General features: G+C 46.9%; 1 protein-coding gene across 1 annotated transcript in view; it reads left to right on the plus strand.

The window, feature by feature from the left end:
- LOC142590214 (cytochrome P450 3A41-like) overlaps positions 1-21634 on the plus strand; it is a 79897-nt gene extending 58263 nt beyond the window's left edge. Inside the window, exons 9-14 of the mRNA XM_075702134.1 lie at positions 10402-10462; positions 12278-12386; positions 15654-15742; positions 17232-17372; positions 18546-18711; positions 20722-21634. Coding sequence (XP_075558249.1) covers positions 10402-10462; positions 12278-12386; positions 15654-15742; positions 17232-17372; positions 18546-18711; positions 20722-20802 — 647 coding nt within the window. The 3' untranslated portion in view covers positions 20803-21634. The remainder of the gene's footprint in view (positions 1-10401; positions 10463-12277; positions 12387-15653; positions 15743-17231; positions 17373-18545; positions 18712-20721) is intronic.
- The last annotated feature ends 472 nt before the right edge of the window (positions 21635-22106 follow it).

Below are 22106 nucleotides of genomic sequence, written 5' to 3' on the forward strand. Positions count from 1 at the left end.
GTGTGAAAGTTTGGACATGTTATCTTGGCACAAATCAACTTCATGAGCTTAAGCACATGACCCAACCTTGCACGTCTGTCTTTACAACCGATTCTCATACATTATACAAGAAGCACCTCCGCGCTACGGTACATCCCACAAGGTGTGCGAGAACATTGTGCGCGCTCCCGATTAGGTTTCTGAGCGTTGGTGGCATCAGACTCGGATTCCTGGCATCATAGGGAATAAAAACAGCTTCCTGGAGGAAAGCATTGGGTACATTTTCGGCACTTTGTAACATATGGATCAGCACGGATATGTACGTTAGAACGAAAAGTACTGAAATATTAGGGTGAGGGTGTCGCTGCATGTATTTTGGCTGTGTAATGTTAAGATCTAAAGAAAAAATGCTTTGATTTTGTGAAAATAATGCTGACATGAAATATGAGCTCCGACACAGTACCCGTGGTAGAACTAGCCCCTGGAATACAGGGCTACATTAAACCACGATATGCTGGTTTGATAAATACCAGTAATTGTAAAGTGGTTCGCTCTTGAGTTTCCTGTATGTCAATCGGCGCCGCTGTGCAGTGTTGGGGGCCCTTTTTATACCACCAGCACTATGTTTCAGCTAATATTGAAAGCAACTGTATTCTTTCTTTTAAGGGGGGGGGGGGGGGGGCTTTTTTTAGCGTCTAACCACAGATCCAAAGTTATCAGCTCAAGATGCGCCTGCATGTGTTTCTAATATCCAGTATGTTGGCACGGATTCAATAGCGAAAGAGCGCTATCTTATCAGATTGCGCGCGTGAAGCGTATACTGGCGTACATTCTCCATCACATTTCCCGACCCGAGATTGCGCTGCGATGTACGAGCATTCCAATCTGACGAACCGACGCCTTGATCCGTAGATCAGAATCAGAGGAAGAACTTTGCGCGCAGCCATCGGTATCTTTGAGTGTTATTTTCTTTTCCAGCGCAAGCTCATCTTATAATGAGTAACATTCGTGACTGACTCTTTTGGAAGTGTTTTGTTCTTGACATTACTACAACGTGAGAGTATAGAGGTGCTCCATCTTTATTGAGAGAATACTGGGAAATGGACTAGGCCTTTTCTTGCGTATGCGTTTACACATTTACCGCACCAATTTATTTTCCATAACTTACGTTTTAATTTAGGGGGCTGTAAAGCACAGCAACCTTTTACTAACAGGATGTTTTAATAACACAGACAATTTAAATGCTTATTAGTCGGCTTTCACTTCATGGTAAGGAATTTCAATAAAGATCTACTCACGATAATTAAAAGCCTATCCGTTTGACAACGTTTCATCTGAGTTCCCCTTTGCAAGGTGATACAGACTCGCAGATTGTTCGTATTGGGCACCCTCGACATATGTCCAACCGCCAAACAAAGGGTTATTCCGAATGTTTCATTTCAGGAAGGCGTGTTACCCTCCTGTCTTTCATTCCCGTTCGCAAACACGCATAAGACGAAAGTGCTGCGTGAAGAGCGTCGTTAGTCCAAGCCAACTAGCTACCATAACTCACCTCGCCTATATCGCTGTCATTTAGGCTTAGATAAGCAATATTATTATTTTAGACCGACGCATCACGAATCCAAAAAGAGCAGCGCGCGACCAGCCCAGCTAGGTTTCTTTCATTTCGTACATCGTCGTAGCGGCTAATAGTAGCTCACGAAGCAGAGCACTGAGTGTGGATATGGCAGAGAAGGTGTTCTATATAATGTCTCGTCACCCACCGAAAATTGCCCGCCCTGCTACTGGCCATTCCTAGAAAATTGTATATGTGACGCCCAGCCATTTGGAACACAGCAACTTTGTTTTGCGATGGGAGAGTCCAGGTGAGAGACAGTGTGGTTATGGAGATAAAGACACGCTATTTTCTGCAGTAACTTAGGCATGCATGGATGAATGCCTTTATTTATTGAGAAAAAGGAGGAGCAAGCCTCAGTGGAAGCACGTCTCAGCAGACTGGGAAAGAAGCGGGGGACAACGAGGAAAAGCTGGGGCCTGGGTGGCAGGCGAATTCGCAGCTTAGAGGCGAGAGAATATAAGCAAGAGTTGGCGAAACCAGTTGAATTCCAGTGTAGATGTGTGATGTGCCCAGTAAATGATTGGAGTCACCGCCCAGCATCTGTACTTTGCGGCAGTATAAGCTGCCACCATTCTTGGTAACAAACCTTTACTGAAAACCAATCTTCGCAATTATTCATTAGCCATGCCTAGCCACGTATTCCTTAGTGGCAGGGTCTGTGGATTACATCTACGCTGTCCCGACAAGTTACGACCATAACGTGGCGCTTGCGGTTACTGATGCCATACTCGTGACTCTTACTATACTACTACTATACTGCGCGAATACTATAAACATGGGTTTACTGCACAAGTTAGTGAACAGACATTTTAGAACCGCGTTTTTCGCCTTACTTACGCCCAACTCAAGCACCATTGTAGCAGGTTACGGTGTGAGTCCCTTCAAGACAGAGACGCGAACGCAAACATAAGAACGTGTTAGAAGACAGGGTCTTGGGCCTCGTTCCAAACATATCCAAGCCAACAATATGTTAACGATCATGCTGTCGTTTCTATGAAAAGAGGTTGTGTATTTAAACTTCTGGAGTGACAGTCCAATCCGCCACCTACGGGAGCGCGTGAAGCCGCCGGGGGCCACATTGTTAGAGGAAAAGGAGCGCGGCCACAGTACGTGGCTGCGGTATACGCGCGACGCAACCTGTGCTTGCGGTTCTGCGATGAAAAAATAAAATTAAACCCCTTTAAGAAGTACATCAGTCCGGCATTTTGTGTTGCAGTTGTCAAAAATAAAATGTCATGGTGGTGGGTGCCTTGTGTTCTGTGTGCAATATTGTTACGAGGAGTTGCGAAGAAATGGTTTTATTTACAGGAGAATTGGACGATGGTCGTAGCGTGATCGCAGCGCAGCCCGGCCTCTCTAACTCCTCGTTTTCTTCGTCCTCTCTTTCTCCTCTTATTGTCCGTGCCTTTCGTATCTGTTACATTTCCCTGCAAGCAGACGAAGCCCGTGGGGCGAGTCAGGATGTACAAGCAAGGTAGAAAGGCTTCAGGCGAGCAATATGAGAAATCTGAGTTCTGCTTGATCGCCAACCATTGCACGGGAGGCGAGCTATGACGTAAATGAGTTCGCTCAGGCGGTCCACAACTACAAATGGGCCTGAATATTGTGACAAGAACTTTTGGCGCAATCCACGCTTGTGTTGCGGTGTCCAAAGGAGGAATAAGTCACCTTTTAGCAGCGATACTTGTACGTGACGGTGGTTGTATCGCTCTTTCGAATGACTTTGCGAGGCCAGAGTATGAAGACGAGCTATTCGACGCGCTTCTTCAGCGAGACACAAAGTTTTCGATACAGAATCATCACTGTGCAGAACGAAGGGTAAGAAAGTGTCCAGAGGGCTTCGCGGTAACCTTGCATACAGGAGATAAAATGGGCTATAGTTCGTGGTTTCGTGCTTCGCAGTGTTGTATGCATAAGTGATGAAGGGCAGCACGTCGTCCCAGTTCTTATGATTGGAGGAGACGTACATAGCAAGCATGTTAGTCAGCGTTCTGTTTGTCCTTTCAACGAGGCCATTGGTCTGTGGATGATACGGCGTGGAATGACGGAACTGTGAAGTGCACAAACGAAGTAACTCTTCAATGGCATCAGCCGTGAACTGGCGACCACGGCCGCTGATGATGACACGTGATGGGCCATGACGAAGGACCACGGAACGGAGCAGGAAGGCCGCCACGCAAGCAGCGGTGGAAGATGGTATGGCTGCAGTTTCTGCATACCGTGTAAGATGGTCTACGCAGACAATTATCCAGCAGTTCCTGTTGTTAGATGACGGGAATGGACCCAAAAGGTCAATGCCTACTTGCTCGAACGGCGTACTGGGCGGTGTCAATGGCCGAAGGGGACCCGGGGCTGCGGTGGTCGGTCGCTTGTGACGTTGGCACGTTTCACAACTAGCGACATAGCGCTTGGTTGTTTCGTACATCTTGGGCCAGTAAAAGCGCTCCTGCGTGCGGTGCAGCGTTCGTACGAAGCCGAAATGGCCGGATATCACATCGTCATGCATGACGCGTAGAACGTCGGAGCGGAGACTCTCGGGGACAAGAAGCAGAAAACGCGCTCTATGCCCGGAGTAATTAGTTTTGTACAGCAATTTATCACGGACCGTAAAGCGACCGCTGCCTTTAGAAGTACGGGCGGCGACAAAAAGCGGATCAAGGGTAACATCATCCCGTTGGTCTCGCTGAAAGTCTGCCGCGTCAGGGAACGTAGGAGTAACAGCAGCGAGACAGTCGTCAAAATTCTCAGCATCGCAGTCGGTAGTCGCAAGAGAGGCAGTCTGCGTCAGCGTGACGACGGCCACTCTTGTACGATACCACAAAGTCGTATTCCTGGAGGCACAGCGCCTAACGTGCGAGGCGACCAGAGGGATCACGCAAACCGACCAGCCAGCATAAAGAATGATGGTCGTTGATAATCTTGAATGGTCTACCGTAAAGATAACATCGAAACTTTTGTATGGCGAAAACGGCTGCCAGGCATTCCTGTTCCGTAACCGTATAACTGCGTTCATATTTGCTCAGACAACGGCTGGCATATGCGACAACATGTTCTGCGCCACTGTGACGTTGTACAAGCACCGCTCCTATCCCGATTCCACTCGCGTGGCGGAACAGTTCAGCGCCCACAATGTGGCGACTCCTTTCGTCATTCACACGACAGAGCAGGGCACAAGTATATTTTTTTAGCACAGTTTATGCGGAGAGGCCTAACTACAAGGTCAACACAATCAGCATCAACAGTAGTTGTAGAAACACGAACGGGCGTCAGGCACCACGATGGTACAATCACTTCATCAAGAACACTGAGTGTGTCTGTGTCCCCGTCTTCACCACCCAAGCTTTGTTCGGAATGTGCTGATATAAATAACTTGTTCAATGAGATTTCACCATAACCACAGTCCACGGAAGCGCCGCACTGTTCAAGAAAATCGATACCAAGAATAACGTCGTGCGAACAACGAGAAAGAACAAGGAATTCCGACACAAACACTTTCCCAGCCAACAAAGCACTCACAGCACAAACACCAAGGCGATGAAGCCACTCGCCGCCTACTCCACGAAAGGTAATACCGTCGTTCCAAGAAAAAACATTGCGGCCTAGCCGGTTTTTGAAAGTGAGGCTCATCACAGACACAGTCGCCCCAGTATCAACTAACGCCATGGTCGGTATTCCGTCAATCGAGACATTCACGGTGTTTTTGAACATCACAACAGGCAGAGGTATTTCTTGCAAAGACCGTCCGGTGACCACAAATCCACTGGCCGCGGATGCTAGTTTCCCGGGGGCGGTGAGGAAGAACGGCGCTGAGGGGACGGAGAGTGACGGGGACGGCTATTTGGTGGCGTCAAACTCCGCTCAGATGTTGGCGAATCGCTGCGTCTGGTCTCGTGTGAGAAGTGATCTCTTGGAAGCAAATCGGTCGTCCGCAGGTCATATGAAGTACGGGTTCTGGGTGGCGAGAACATCGATGGTGTCCTACGTGATTGACGGGCTTGGCGACAATACCGAACTATATGGCCGGTGGAACCGCAGTTGTAGCACACGGGAGGGTCGCGGTTCACAGCGTCTTCCTCGAAACGAATGGTAGACGGCTGCGGGCGGCGAGAAAGTTCGTGGTCATGTGGATGACGTGTCTCTGCTGCTTGCTGAAATCCGTTATATGTTTCATAAGTCGCGTCGTTGTAGTAGGGTTGGTGCTGTTCTTGTCGTGGCCTGACAGAAGTCGCAGGGCCTCGGGGGTAAAAATGCGGCTGCTCTCGTTGTGGCCGAGCGTCATAAGTAGGGCCTCTGTCGTAGAGACGTGACTGCTGTCGGGGCGCGAGTTCATAATCCTCAGTGCCCCTTGCCGCAGGATACGGGGAGAAGGATGCCACGTTTGGCTCAAAATCTGGTGGTAGGCGGAAGCTATGAGTGCCTGGATGTGTCACTTGCGCGTGCAGGCTGAGTTCTTCCCGAGCTATTTGTCGGATCGTTGATTCAAGATCAAGGGGCTGGTTGCTGTCCACGCTTGCAACTGTCGTTACATTGGCTAGCCTGCCAAACTTCGGCGTTATGCGCCTCGTCTTTAGTTGCTCGAAAGTACGACAGTGCCGAATGATGTCAGCGGCGGAAGCCAGGCTGGCTTTTGCAATTAGGAAATTGTAAACATCCTTGGCAATTCCTTTTAGGATGTGCCCGACTTTGTCTTCCTCGGACATTCCTGAGTCCACCATCCTACACAGCTTTATTACTGCCTCAATGTAGGTCGTGCAGGTTTCGCCTGGTACTTGCGCACGTCGCAGTAGCGTCTGTTCTGCCCTTTTCTTTTTCGTCGCGGAGTCGCGAAATCGCTCTTTGATTCCTGAAACAAATCTTCCCCATGTTGTGAATGTTTCCTTGTGGTTGTCGAACCACACCAACGCAGTATCCGTTAGAAAGAACATGACGTTCGAAAGCTGAGAAGCGCTGTTCCACCTGTTGGCGGCACTCACCCGGTGATAATGGATGAGCCATTCCTCGACGTCTTCGTCCGATCTTCCAGCGAAGGGACGCGCATCTCGCAGTTGCAGAACAGAACTTGTCGGGGCAGCAGTTGGAATGGGCCGTTGTTCTTCTGCGTCGTGGGACATGTTCAGCTCCGGTGAATTCGGTGGGAGTCCAGCAAGGCGATGGCTCCGTCGAAGAACTTGTGGTTCAGCCTCCGTCTTCGGGTTTCGACTACGCATCACCTTTCACCACAACTGTTACGAGAAGCTGCGAAGAAATGGTTTTATTTACAGGAGAATTGGACGATGATGGTAGCGTGATCGTAGCGCAGCCCGGCCTCTCTAACTCCTAGTTTTCTTCGCCCTCTCTTTCTTCTCTTCTTGTGCGTGCCTTTCGTATCTGTTACAATATGTTGCGAGAACTGAAAAACAGTCGCTTCCTGTTTTCTTCATTCAGTAACCTGCCGCGTGCATCGGCACTGTGATGCCCTTTCGTCGATACGTGGTGCCGGCCCGTACTGACACAACGACATGACCTCGAAATGTAGTATCCTTATGCCATTTCTTGAAAAGATCACTATTTGTGTAAATCAGCGTTTTTGGTTGAAGCCAAGAAAACAAGAAAAAATATTGAAGCGGTAGGTATCATTTTTGTCCGGCATTTGAGTTCTAGCTGAAAAGAGTCGGTGAAAGCAAATTTACAATAAAGCTAAGGCGACCCACAATCTGCACACAACCGCATGCCTACATGCGCTCCAATGAGAATAACCTGCCAAAGTTAAGGTCATGTGTCAGCTGCCCGCTCAAGCAATCTTTACTTTTTTTTTTCGTTTCTGCATCCATTCTGCCTGCGTCTGCGGCAAAAACGTGAAGTGGGAGGGTGGTGGTGGTGATGGTGGTGGTGAATTGTAGCAGCAGGCGGGTTTAGCTTGGCGAACAAGTCCGGCAATTGCTCCAGGCAGATTAAAAAAATTATGGGGTTTTACGTGCGAAAACCACTTTCTGATTATGAGGCACGCCGTAGGGAGGGACTCCGGAAATTTAGACCACCTGGGGTTCTTTAACGTGCACCTAAATCTAAGTACACGGGTGTTTTCGCATTTCGCCCCCACCGAAATGCGGCCGCCGTGGCCGGGATTCGATCCTGCGACCTCGTGCTCAGCAGCCCAACACCACAGCCACTGAGGAACCACGGCGGGTCCAGGCAGATAGATAAAGAGAAATTGGTGGAGGCAGGTGGTAGCGTAATGGTTAGCGTGCCCATTTCCCAAATGCAAGATGGAGCATTTGGGAGATGGGCTCGAATCTCGGTGGTTTGTTTGTGAAGACAGCTTTCTGTGCTCTCTGGTGACTACGAAGCTCAGAATGACGCGGCATCCTGACGACAACGGTCGCCGTCAACGTAACAGAATAAGCGGGCGTGCAAGGTCACGCCTAAAGCCGAAAGCACATTCAGAGGAAATACACTATACTCTTGCCGACAAAAAAAAACCTGATGAGTAACGAGTGGTGTTGTTGAGCGAGGCTGTAGATGGATAATGTCACCATAGACAGGACAACGCTCGAATCCCGGTGCTCAGCGGAAATATACGTCGACAGTGTGTCAACTAGCGTGTAATTGATACTTCATTAAGGTCGTTGCGTGTTTGTGTTGTGTCTAGCAGGAGCGAGTAGCGTAAGAGATGACACTGGGGATCACGTCAGCATTTCATTCAGCGTTTATTTCTGAGAAAAAGAGTTGAAGGCGCCCGTTTATTTGCATCACAATGGCAGGCGTAATCAGGCAAACATTGACAGCATTTCATTAGAGAGTGCCTGTCTACTCTGTGGAGATTACGCACGACAATGACAACAAACGCAGAAAGCTTTGCTTACATCGATTCGCACATACATAGGATTCGCATAATTTTTTCACTCATTGAATACAGTGCATTCTTCGGTGTCATTCTTCGACAGATGTTACCGATTTTCGCGCAATGAGGATTGGAACAAATTGTCTCACCTTGCGGCTGTCACCTTCCTCCTACTGTCAACATTCCTTCCCCTCCGTAGTTGTTGCTTAGCTTTTATTGGGTTCGGCTGCTAATCACGAGGTCTCGAGATCGAATCCCAACCACGGCAGCGGTATTTCAATGGGTGTGAAATGCGAAAACCCGCGTACTTAGGGTTAGGCACACGTTAAAAAATCCCAAGTGGTCTAAATTATTCTCGAATCGTCCACTACGGCGTGCCTCCTAATGAAATCGTGGTTTTGGCAAGTAAACGAGGGTTGCAATGTGGGCTTGTTGTAATGCATCTTCAAAGGGAGTATGGTAGCGCGATTCAAAGACAGAGAAGACACAAAGGGGCACACACAGCGCTGTGTGTGTCCCTTTGTGTCTTCTCTTGTCCCGTCTTTGAATCGCGCTACCATACTCCCTTTGAATTTGGCAAGTAAAACCTCACAATGTGTTATGTAACAATCGTTAAGGATGTCCTGGGCAGCCGCACAACTTTTGAATACAATTAAGCGTCAGGAGTTGTGCGCGAGGTCTTTGAGTATGTGGATAGCCTTTATGGCGTTCGATAGCTGCTAGTCTACATTGCGGCTATATAATAAAGGCGGAACGGCAACATGGTAGAGAATGTGGAGAACACACAAATCCCGCATATATTACTGCACAATAATTTTAAATATCGTTCTTGCTTCACGCACGTGGATAACCGCCATAGGAGACTACTTTGGAAACTAACCGCAAGTACTGTATATGTCGTACCCAATGGTGTACCTGGCCTGGTGGCCGGTAAATGGAGACGTAATATTGCGAACAGCTTCGCCTATAGCATGCTAACGGACGACGACACAAACTGAAGTGACTAGTGCAAGAGTGGACAGGGAACACTAAAGACGCTACAAGGACAAGCGCCCAGTTGGATGTTTGCGCTTATCCTTGTCGCCTCTAGTGTCCCGTGTCCACTCTTGCGCTAGTCACTTTAACATGGAATACCAACGAGCCCGGTCTCACACCCTGCGACGACACAGAGACAGTTTGCTCAACTCTTGTATCGTGACTTTTGTGTTAAGGTGAAAAACCAACTTATCCATGTATATGTATTTATGCTTAAGCACATCTAGATTTGCAGCTGCGGCGGTGGCCCATGAGTGCGCATTGCAATGTCGCTAGTGAAATAATTGTGTGAACCTTAACGAATTCGATAGTGGAAAATCAAAATCCATCCACGACGGCATCTCTAGTAGACGCTGTGCGATGTTCGGACGTTAACAATGTGTGCCGACTGAAGAAAGGCTGCCCCGAAGTACTTCTGACGATTAGGCTAGCTTCTTTACTCCGTAGAATGAAAAAAAAAGAAAAAGAAAAAGAAAAGGAAAAAAGAAAAAAAAGAACCGCATCACAAGCCCAGAATCAACCATTGTTCGTCGCGACTAAACGCTCTTAGGATGACGAGTAATTTCTAGGCGACGAGCGAATACGCTTGATCAAGACCACTGATAACACCGGCGGGACAAGCATTGTGGCGAAGTTCAATGCGCAGGGATAGCTTTTATTTTTTTATTTTTTTGGTTGACGTCATCACGTGTCACCGCGGGAAGTTTGAAAAGTTTAAGGTTAGTACGCCACGTGGTGGCGCTCACGCGAACTAAACCCTCATGTCCAGAAAAGCTGGATACGAATGCTAATCGTGTTAAAGTGAATAGCCCTAAACTACGGAATTTAGGCAGAAATCAATTGACTTCCCGAGAAAAACTTTCGCAGGATTTCTATTGACAACAATATTTTCTGCAGGGTGCTCAGCGATGACTATGCGTCTATGACGCGTTCTTATCTCTCTCAACAGGAGACTTCCTCATGCCGCTGAAAGACGTCGCTTGCAACGCCGCCACCGTAATGACCGCTGGGTAAGTACGGTACCAGAATTCATAAGAGGTGATCCCGAAGTAATCATAACTAACCATCATAGAAAAAAAAGTCATTCGAATAGAAGCAAAGTCGAATGAGCCAATAAACCCAATCATTAAGCACACTGTAAAAATATGTAAGACACTCTTATCATTTGGGGTATAAATCAACTAACAGCTGAAGTAGGTGGTCCCGTGTATTCCCATGGTGTCCTTTTGTCATTTTTGCGCTGAAACTTATATTAATTGCTCTTACTGCAATTGCAGTCGACCGGCCTTTGCGATAGGCAACAATGCGTTCAAGTTACGGCAGGAAAATAACTGGTCGTATGTTAAACTGTAAACTTTATCGATACCACAGAGAAATGACAATGCGTCAGTAAATCTTCAATAAAATACTCTGGTGTTTCACGTTCCAAATACATGATCTGATCGTAAGGCATATCGTAGTGGAGGACACCGGATTTGACTCACCTGGTTCCTTTAACGTGCACCTAATTGTCCGTACACCAGCGTTCTTGCATTTCGCTGCCAAGGAAAAGCGGCCACCGCGGCGGGAATCAAACCCAGGACCTCAAGTTTAGCAGCGCAACGTCATAGTCATCGGCCTACCGTGGCATGTCATCATTAAGTATAGAGGGATGTTTTCGTAACAATGCAGGCTGAAATTATTAGGGTCTGTTGTTTAATAGTTATGTGCCAAAACAACGATTGAATTATTAGGCACGCCATAGTGGAGGACTCCGGAATGTTGGACGAACTGGGGTCCTTCCCCCCCCCCCCCCCCCCCCCTACGTGCACCTAAATCTAAATACAGGGGTGTTTTCGCATTTCGCCCCATTTAAATGCGGCCGCCGTGGCCGTGATTCGACCCCATGACCGCGTGCTTAGCAGCCCAAAGTCTATTGTTTGCACTGAAAATGTTCAGCCGAAGAACGTTGCTTGGAAAGTTCCAGTAGAAACAGCCGAGTCTCCTTGTTTTGTGTCTAATGTGGTGCCTGTCAGTGCTTATGCCTATGCAGATTTTATGCTTTCCTCTGGATCATTACCTGTAGAACAATTCAGTTCAGCTTTCAATTTTATTTATCAAGCACCATTATGCTTGAGGTACTACAGGAAAACGTTGGATTACCTTCGATCTATTGAGCAATGCAAGTCCTGATGGCGTTTGAAAAATCACCCACGGATAACCTATAAATGAAACTTCGTGAAAATTGCCGTTTCAGTTCAATGCTGCAATGAAGGAAATAGAAGCTCAAAAAAGTAGTAGTTCGGGATCGTGTGCATAAAATTGAAAGCGGATGGTCTTTGTGATAAGTGCACCATTCAATGTAAACTGCAGATGCATTCGGCCGTATAAAAACCTTTGGAAGATACAGAGGCTGGCAATACGACAACGATAAAAATAGTTATAGGTGGCACTGCTTTGGTTTCGGCTTTAAAGAGATAACCCACTGATGTCGTAGGAATAGGAAAGATTAATAAATATCGCTGCGTTCCTTAGAGTTGTACGAGGTCCTTTTTATGTGAGCTTTCGATAGGCGAGGTCTTTTCTGGTTTCGGTCTCACAAACGTTTTATGTGTAAGTAACTTCATGTATTTTGAAGCTGTGCAATTTTACCTAACCAGGCAACATTACAGAAACACAAAGGCACCTGCGTGAGGAAACCAAGTCATATATCATCACGTGCGCATTGTCGACAGCATTGTCACTACAACGTGAAAACATGTTCCCACATAACGGGTTCAGCACATCTGAAAAGTAATCAACAGGGCTGTATTGCTCATAATCTTACATGATCGTTTACTTCGCAGGTACGAAACGGTATCCTCCAACGCCTCCAACTGTGTATTCTGCCTTGCCAAGTATCCAGAAGTTCAAGAGAAAGTCAGGAAAGAAGCGGACGCAGCCTACGAAAAACACGTAAGTGCGACCCAAATTCAAGAAGGGGAATGACATAGGGAGTATCACACTGCGTAATGAAAGTTATAAACAGAATAAGTTGCCTCAGAAAGGTTGGCCCAGCCTTTCTGAGGCACCTTATCTCTTTTCCCTAACCTCTATACCACGTAAGTGAGACTGTCGATCTGGAACACAGTGCATTATTTACACCAACGCAGGGAGAGATGTTGGCTATAAGACGTGCGAGGTAGCCTGGTATGCTACTCGACGTGCTGGTCAATATGAATTACATTCTTTAGGTTGCTTGCCAGAACCACGAGATGATAATGAGGCACGCTGTAGTAGGGGCTCCCAGATAAATTCGACCACCTAGGGTTCATTAGCGTGCACCTAAATATAGCCGCACGAGAATGATTACATTTTTTCCGCCATCAAAATAGGGCCACCACGGTCGGTAAACGAACCCGCGACCTAGTGCTTAGCAGCGCAGTGACATAGCGGATAAGTCACCATGGCGGTTCCCGGGCTGGTCGAGAATTATATACGCCGGACCACACAAGCATACAAGCAACACGTTTATCCACAGGTGTGCAGTTATACACTAAACTTATGTGCAAAAGCCTCATTAGCGCTTGTGGGCCTTGGGCAGCCCACGAGCGATTCATAACGCCAAAATCGTGCTTTCCCAGTTGCCGAGGATATCCCCAAGCCTACAAATTCATAAAGAGGTGATAGGAACGCACGGAGGTTAGCTTCAGCCACGTACGGTTTGCTATCCTGAGCAAGTGTTTGGAAGAGTGTAAGAAAGAGAAACAGAGAGAAAAAGAAATAGCCAATAAATTTTGCCGCAAACACGGAGGGGCAGACCGAGTACATGAGCGGGCCGCAGAGACTTGTGGACTCGGCGAACAACAGTACAGGCTAACGAAGACGATACGCCCTTGGAGGTGTATCTTACAAAAGAGTAAATGCTACCAGTGTTGCTTGCCTTTAACTTTTCGAAAACTCTACTTTCCGGTCAATAATGTCATTGTCACGCCGATAACGTGAATGTCGTTCGTGACCTGGAAGCACCGGGTGCACGGAGTTGAAAGAAATTAAAGTCGGGGAAGAAAGAGGACGAATATATTCCGGAGAGACAAGATAACATCTAAAAAGGTACAATCATTTTTACAGTGCAATGCTATCATTTCTTTCTTGGCCAGGGACGCCGCACGTCCATATTACGAGGACCTTTTTGTCTACGAAACAGTCTTAATTACAGCCCGTCTAGCGCCGTCCCAGGAGGCTCACACTGGACGGTCGCAGCAGCCAATGCGGCACAGGAGCCGAGAACTATCTACCTGGCTTCCCGAATTTGCCCATGACGGCGTCATATTTGGGTTGTTGTCTACCGGACAAATCACCAGATTCGAGTCGGTTCCTGATTCTCTTGAATCAATAACTGCTCAAACAAGTTATCAATTCCCTACCCCTCGACACGACTGACATTCACAATACTGTCTTTTCGCCCTCTTAGATGAAAGTCAACGCAATGCTCGGTTTAGGCCTCTTTGTCGTAATCGTCGCCGTGCCTCTGTCGCTGTTGTTCTCTTGTCGTTTCCATCGTAGTTGCCGTCGTGCCAATGCAAATTCGCGGAGAGGGTGCAGCCCGCAACGAGAAATCAGCCCCCTCGCAGCCTCATTCAGTAGCAACGCCCTGCAAAGACAGCCTCATGATGTCGCACAAAGTGGTATTCTGTGTTCCAAACTGATGTCGCAGCCCTTGAGCTTAGGTGGCACGCCAGACGACATGACGGTGTCGAACTAGTGCAGACACGGCAGTATTGACGGTCTGGCTGTGCCCCGTGATTGGTGGTAAAAACTCCGTACCGCAAAAGCAAGTATAGTTTGCATGAACTCCTGAAACAAAAAAGCAATGCGTACTACGCAGTCATCACGCAAGGCAGCTCTTGCATAGGTGTCCCCAAGTTAATCTTGTTCGAGGTCGCAGTGCCCCAGGTAGCCACTGGAATTCAATTTCGTGACCTCTATACTATGCAATGTGAACTTTTAGTGATTTGGCTAAACATATGTATTCACTACAGCGCGGCTTGAACTCCGCAATCGAAACATCCGCGTTAATTTAAACAAATAAGATAGTCAGCTAACGAATATTCTCATTGCCACGCGGACATATCAACTTTGGTCAAATAATGTCCCTCTGTTCAGGTATAATCCCCGTTAAGAAGCCGCGTTTCTAGACATGACCTGTGCACTTTTTATTAAAAAAATGTTCGAATTAATAAAAAAAGCACTTCGTTTAACGAGGCGACGCGTACATTGCGCATGCACTAAGGAGCAGCCCCAGGTCCCAGCCCCTGATAGCTATTCCGGGCATGTGCTGTGCCGGGTTTAGGAAGGCTTCTACTCGCCGTCTCAGATGGATGCGGCTTTCTCGCGTGAAACTGCTCGAGGCAAAGAACGACACATACGAAATAGTTGGCAGTGACGCTCCTCCTGCAGTGCATGTGTCCTTAATTCCGTGTGTGTGCATACAGCCGCGGTGGTGGCTCACTGGCTGTGGAGGGGCGCTGCTGAGCACGAGGTCACGGATTCGATGAGCTGCAGCGGAAGCTGCATTTGGGCAGGTGCAAAATGGGTTCAGTTAATTTGGGTGCGCATTAAATAACCCTGGGTTGTCAAAATTAATCAACCCACCCCGGATAGCTTAGCGGCTAGGGCGTTGCGCTGTTGAGCGCGAGGTCGTGGATTCGATCCTGGCCACGGCGGCCGCACTTCAATGAGGCCGAAATGCCAAGAAAAGAAAAGGAAAGAAGAAGCACGCTCGTGTACTTAGATTTAGGGGCACGTTGAAGGAACCCACGTGTGTCAACACTAATTCGGAGTCCCCTACTATGGCGTGCCTCATAATCATATCGTTGTTTCCGCATGTAAAACCCAATAATTTAATTCATTAAGTAGTTTACAACGCTGTTGGAAGAAGCACGACACAGAAAGACGCGACGAGGACCACGAGGAATGTGTCCTCTCCTGTCTCTTCCAATTGCGTTGTACGCAAGCACCACGCACTCAGCAACGAGCCGATCCTGACATGCTTCACAGTCCCTCCTAGCCCACTGTACAACGTCGGAGCCTTAAGCCAGACAAGTTACCATTAAGCGTGTCTTTCTGCCGTTATCTTCAATGTTGGACAAAAAGCCTCTAATAAAAGAAGCGTTTCTCTGAGCGTCTGCTCCTCGCTGCTACAATACTGATCGGCCTGCACCGTCACGTCTTTCGTTGCAGGGCGAATTCTCCTACGACGCCGTCGGCGATCTGCCTTACACGATGCAGGTTATATCCGAGGCACTTCGCCTTTATTCTCCAGTTGTCGCGTAAGTACCTCTGTACGCTACACACAGTGTGAGATGGGAGAGCACGAGTCTATGCATAAGGCAAATTTTTTGTGCGGTGCCTTATGTATCTATTAACCGGAGCTGAAATGGGCTTGGAAAGCTTGAGAAATTCTTCTCAACAAGGAATCGATACTGTCCCAGCAAAACGTAGCCAATTTGCGCTGCAGAAAGACGCTAGGAAGTATCTGTTATTGGTTACACCAACACTCGGTGCTGAAAGCAACGTCTTCATGTACCTGGACAACTTAAACGCATCCGCATGTTTGCCACAGTAAAAACGGTTCTTACTATAGCAATCACTAGGAGGGAAGAGTAAAATGGTGTGGCGGGTTGGCGTGTTAACGCTGAACACAAATTTTTCTTTCGTCTGGCCGTATTTGAATTGCTTAGTACGTCACCAGCGCTTTTCGTCAATCTGCGATAGTACAAGGGCCTAAACAGACCATATTATGGTATGCTGTCTCAAGGGTTAACCGCAAGGATATGAATAAACCACTTGCATAGAAAACGGTACGAATGTGACTTTGTATCATGCGTTATTTCACAAATTCACTTCGAAATTGTTGTTGGAAAATATTGAAGGTATGTGCTACAAGATGTCGTAGGAGGCACGAAGTAGGCGGAAAGTGTAGTATCCTTTGCCGCAAATACACAACGGAAATCAAAGGATTCAGAAAGCAGGTTCATTAAGACACAGTCAGTGGAACTCATTATGCTAAATGCAGGAGAAGCAAGTGTAGACGGGTGAGAATAGATGTGTGCAGCAATGAACCACATTTAAGTCACAGCAATTCTTCCTATGGCCGCATGACACCCGTCATTTTACCAACGTACCTAAAGTACCTCCTATGTACTTACGTGAGCTTACTTCACCCCAACTTACCTCAACCTTTTTTTCTCTTACATATCCTCACGGCAATGCAATTTTGTTCTACCTCACATTACATTACCCTACCTTACCACCCCCTCCCTTACCTTACCTACATACCCGACCTGACCACAGCTTAACCTAGTTTACCTTATGCAACCTTAGTGGAATGCACCCCCCCCCCCATCCTACCTTCCTTTACCTTGCTCTGCCTTACCCTATCTTACGTCACGCTCCCTAACCCCACCTGTCTACCAGTTCGTCTGTCTTTGTGTCAATGTGCGTGCACAATGTAATTGGTGCACTCGACGTGCAGTCTACAGTAAACCACGACAGTAATAACTAACCAGATTTGTTTGCAGAAGTAGTGTTGTTCTCGTCCCTCTTATAGACGCGCATGCCGTAAAAGCAGTCTTCAAAGACCTGATAGTTTCGGTGACTGCGATGCACAGAAATGTAAACGAAATCTATCTTGAGTTTACAAGGACCTTGGCGAAAGGCGGGCAAGTGCGTGCGTACACAACACTCCAGCTTCCCAAGTTAACCCACGCGAACAAACTTATCTTCGAAAACGAATGTTCACCATCCTTTTCTCGACAGGTTCACGTCAAGACAAGCTGCCTGTGATTACAGTTACAAGGACATGATCCTGCCAAAAGGGCTCAGCATAATGGCTTGCACCCAACAGATTCACATGGACCCCCGCTACTGGGACCGACCGGAAGAATTCGATCCCGACAGGCAAGCGTCTCACTATTACGAAGATTCCATAGCCTGCGTGCTAATTGCCTTAAGCGTCTGGCAACATCCAAGCCCTATCGTTGGTTACGTTCGTCCTGAATGAGCTTTCTCAGATTCTTTTTTTCTCGTCCGGCGATGAAACACGACAAACTTGTACAGCGACTGTAATGTACCACGTGACTACAGCGAACACATGAAGCCCGGCACCCACGCTCTTACTTTACACTAAATTGGGTGACATGCTACACGCCTTCGGCAGTAGTAATTTATTACTTGCATAGACTACTTCACAACAACTCATCATTTAGTCAAAGAAGAATGCTACTCTGATAATCTTACGCATGCAATAAGCAATCACATTCTAGTCATATTCAATTTTCGTGTCAGTGTGTCGAGTGAAAGCTACAGTTACTTTGCGTGTCATGCCGACTCAATGCAATGGTAGCCTCAAGGCGCGTATCTGCCGTCTGAAACTGCACAGTTCTGGGTTCTGAGTATTTGTGGTGTTTATGTACTCTCACGATTGTTTCTGCCTTGTAAATAATCTTTTGCAAGTGGTAAATATCTTGATGACATTCGGCTCAGTGATCTCAGGGTCGAAGTGTGGAAGTGGATACCCAATGTGCGACCTTCGGCGCCCTGAATATTGGTGTTTGTGTCATCTTATGATTTGCTTCTCTTACATTTTGATATTACTCGTGAAGTCATACGTATGTTGATGGGATTTCGCTGAGTACTGCAGTCTCAAAGTGCAACTTAGTGCTACATGGGAAACGCGAAAGCACTGTACCCTAAGGTGTGACGACTGCTGCTTGCAGTAAATGTGGTATTTATGGCATCATGTGTGTTTCGTTTGCTATTTCGCTAACTATCACCGACTCAGAGTGTGGCATAGTATAAAATGGGAAGCGAGGACGAACTTTCCTTAATGCGTGACGCTTCGTGCACTGATTATCTGTTGTGTTTATCTGATTTTTTCTGTGCGTCTGGTCTACCGTAGTGCCACTTTGTGACATGCAATGTGCACATGTTCGTCGTGCGAGAAATAGCTTTCTTAGTCTACACATATTTCTAATCATTTGTCATCAATCATCAATAGAAAACACTTATACGCATTACCCTACACGTGACCAGATTATCGCTCTGACCATATTATTGCTCCTATCCCTGCAGGTTCTCTCCCGAACAGAAAGCGTCCCGGGACCCACTGGCATTTCAGCCTTTCGGAATAGGCCCCCGCAACTGCGTAGGCATGAAGCTGGCGCAGCTCGAGATTGCGCTCATTGTTGCCAATCTGGTGCACCGTTTCCGGCTGCACTTGGGCTCCAGACACGAAAATGTAAGGGAAGCGCCTGGCTTGTGATTTGCACACGCACGATATTAGGACGCCATAGATCAGCCTGCGAAAGAAATGGAAATAGTAAATTCTGTAGCAATAAACAACTCCAAAAAAAGAAATTTGAACTGCTCTTCTGCGATGGCAAAGCGGCCACCGCGAGAGGATGCTTATGCTCCGTTTCACACGCAGTGTGCAACACTGTGGTAGCTATACATAGTAAGTTCGGTTGTCGAAACGTGTCATTCCGCACGTTTCTTGGTCCGGACGTGCTATTGTGGGCATTGCTCAATTCCGCCACATGGACGAATTTGCCAATGGCGGCATTCTGAGCCAATCAGAGAGGCCCGAGACCACAGCCACAGCCTCTCTGATTGGCTCAAAATGCCGCAGTTATCAATTTTGGCAGTGTCCGCGATAGCAACCCAGGCTTCGTAGTCGCGCATGCTTGTTCGAGCCGTGTGTACCTGCGCGACAGGCTGCCGCGACGGGCTGCTAATGAAAAAAACCGAGAAGGAACAAAAACACAAAACTATTCGAAACAACCCATTAACGGCCGTATAGCGCAGTTTGTTCATTTGTAACGACTGAAACTCTTTTTCGGTTAATATCGAGTCTAAATAGAGTTTCACATAATTCCTGGCGAATTATCGGCACACCGGCGCCTGAGCATGCCTGTTTTCACGTGTGCGTGAACGTATCAGTTTTATACCGCTCCTTCAACATAAAAAAACGACTATTTCTGGTTCCGAACGTAGCTACTTCAAATAATCTTGCTAGCGTTCATTGCGGGGAACACCATTTCTTAATGAAAGGAAATACGAAAAAAAAAGAATGTTGGTGCAGCCACCACGCAATTCGCATACAATACTGATGTGACCATAAGAAATTACGGCCCGAGAACAATCAACCCGGCTGCCTAGGAAATTTCTTTTCTATTAGTCTATTGTGCGGGTCAGGGGGCGGGCGCGGTTTGTTTGCAACTTGGTTCAATGTACAGTATGTCTCTGTCAGCGTTTTGACATAATAATAACCCTCTGCGGGCCTCGAGTGCAAAAGCGTGTCAAGTTTGGTCCACCTTTTCACTCAATCTGTGCGCCAAATTTCCATCAACCGCGGAGAAAAGCGTTGCAAATATTCTAGCTTTTCTGCTGCAACACTACTGCAAATTTCGATCATGCTGCTTGCCAGGCATCTATTTATGATGTAACAAAAGGGGCCCGTTGAATCAGTGGTCTGATCTATAAATGTTAGCGATCTGGTGAAAAAAAAGAGAAAGAGAGAAACGAGAAGGAAGGAGAAATCATTTTGATGTAAAGTGTCGCCCGCCGATGGGGCATACACTGGACGTTTTTTTGTTCGTTGGTTGAAATGCTTTTATCGGCATCACTGCTAGCTATTCGCTACATATGATTCTCCGTTCTTGCACTTGGATAATCGCTGAAGCTTTAATTTGCGTACTTCAAATTCACCAGGTTTTAATGCTCGACACAATCTCTCCGAAAATGTAGCTGTTGGCGCATTCGTTGAACGCTAAGTATATGAGAGTGCTTTTTTTTAACCCATGGTACATCGCCGCATTGCTACATCGCAACGTTTGTTGTAACTTATTTACATTTTACCGCGACACCTAGTTTCACAAATTTCTTGCCCCGTGCATGCCTTCCTTATCGCTTCAATATTTGACAGTCCTCACATTTTTTAAATATATATTTCATTACTGCCGATGAAATTCTACTAATTTGCCCAAAATGCGTTACGTTGTATCAGGGAGCGCGGACTACGCATCTTTATTCACGCGCTTTTTAACCTGTGCCGACACAAAACCGAGTGTTCCGTAAAAAAAACATTGCTGATTAATATAAGCATTAAATATAATCAAGCATACTAGTATTTACTAAACTTCGCGGTCGACTTCCTTGCGGCAATAATCTTCGTAAGATCTCATGACTAGTCCTCGATGTTGAAAATGGCTCATGTTTTGCTTTCAATTTTTTTTCCTCCTTGTTGCAGGGTGAATTGGAGCTGAAGACGCAATCCATCATAGCGTCGCCTAAAATAGGCGTCTGGGTCAGCGTTGAGAAGATACGGTAGGTGCGCATCGACGGTGACGGAGATATGTGCGACGTGTGCTCAAGATTTGATGTGTAAATAAACGAAACGCTCTCACTTATCAGCTCCCGATTCCCGTATCGCGAACGCGTGTAACGCAAATGCAGCCTACCGGAAAATTAACTAAATTGCTTATGACTGAATTTACATTGGCCATGAAAACCGTAGCAGAAGTCACAGGACCCATAGGAGCCGTTACGTTGGGGCTGGACTGCTTTGGCATAACGACCATTCCTATAGTACTAATTGAGGCAAAGTTGCCGCAGTCGTAGTTCTTTGTAACCACAGCTTACTATCGGTAGATTAGGCGGGCAGGTCCTTGTTTGTAACCGCCTTCCTTTGCTGACGTCACAAAAGCCGTCTCTTTCTTCGCTACGCGTTCAGTCGATTGCCTATTCGGCCGTGTGCGCATGTAAAACCTGTTTATTTTAGGCCGCAGTCGTTTCAAAGTTTTCATCAAAGAACTTTGATGAGGTAAATTCTGATTCAGTCAAGAGACGCGGCGCTCGTTTGATCATCGCATAATCTAATCGAGGCGCTTGAACTTTGTCAAAGAAGTAGGTATGCAGGCCACGTGATTTAGGCATAGCAGATGTCTTGTCATTCTCATACTGAACTAAAAAAAGAAGAGGGAAATCGGACGAAAACACACTTAGGACAAAGGGTTGTAGAAGGTAAACGGGCTGTCATAAATAAGCGACATGCCTCTTGAGAGTCAAGGCCAGTGGAGCCCTGGACTAAGGGAGTCACCCTTCGCTCATATGTCCCCTTTTCCCCCACTCCCTTTCTTAATAAAGTTTTTACTACTACTACACTTACGACTCTCAAGGCAAGAGTTGTAGAGCAAGCCGACTTTTTACAACACGTTTCCCACATTTTTTTCTCTCCCATTTGCCTACTAATTTCGTGAACTACAGTGATTAAACTATTCTATAGCTGAACGCTGTTTACATTATTGGAGCAACATCGATCATGTTTCCTATCACTTTTGCAGCTGCACTTACGTCTCGTTTTTCGTTCCAAGCACTCGCGTCATTTGACCCCGAGCTCCAGTTAAGTTCGGGCGTCCATAAAGTTTTTCACCAGCTTCAAATGTTCTGATTCCCGTCCGTATATGGCTCCTGTACCTTGCATTTCTTACGAGTCACCGGAGTAAAAATAAAGTAAAGCTGCGTTTGGTCAAAGAAGTATTCGCCCTGCTGCTCATAATCCCACGATGCTCAGGAGTTGAACAAAGTTTAGCAGGATTACGTTTCACCGAGTAACACGGCGGCGAACTCTTGGAA

This window comes from Dermacentor variabilis, chromosome 8 (assembly GCF_050947875.1).
Source record: "Dermacentor variabilis isolate Ectoservices chromosome 8, ASM5094787v1, whole genome shotgun sequence".
Classification (NCBI taxonomy): domain Eukaryota; kingdom Metazoa; phylum Arthropoda; class Arachnida; order Ixodida; family Ixodidae; genus Dermacentor; species Dermacentor variabilis.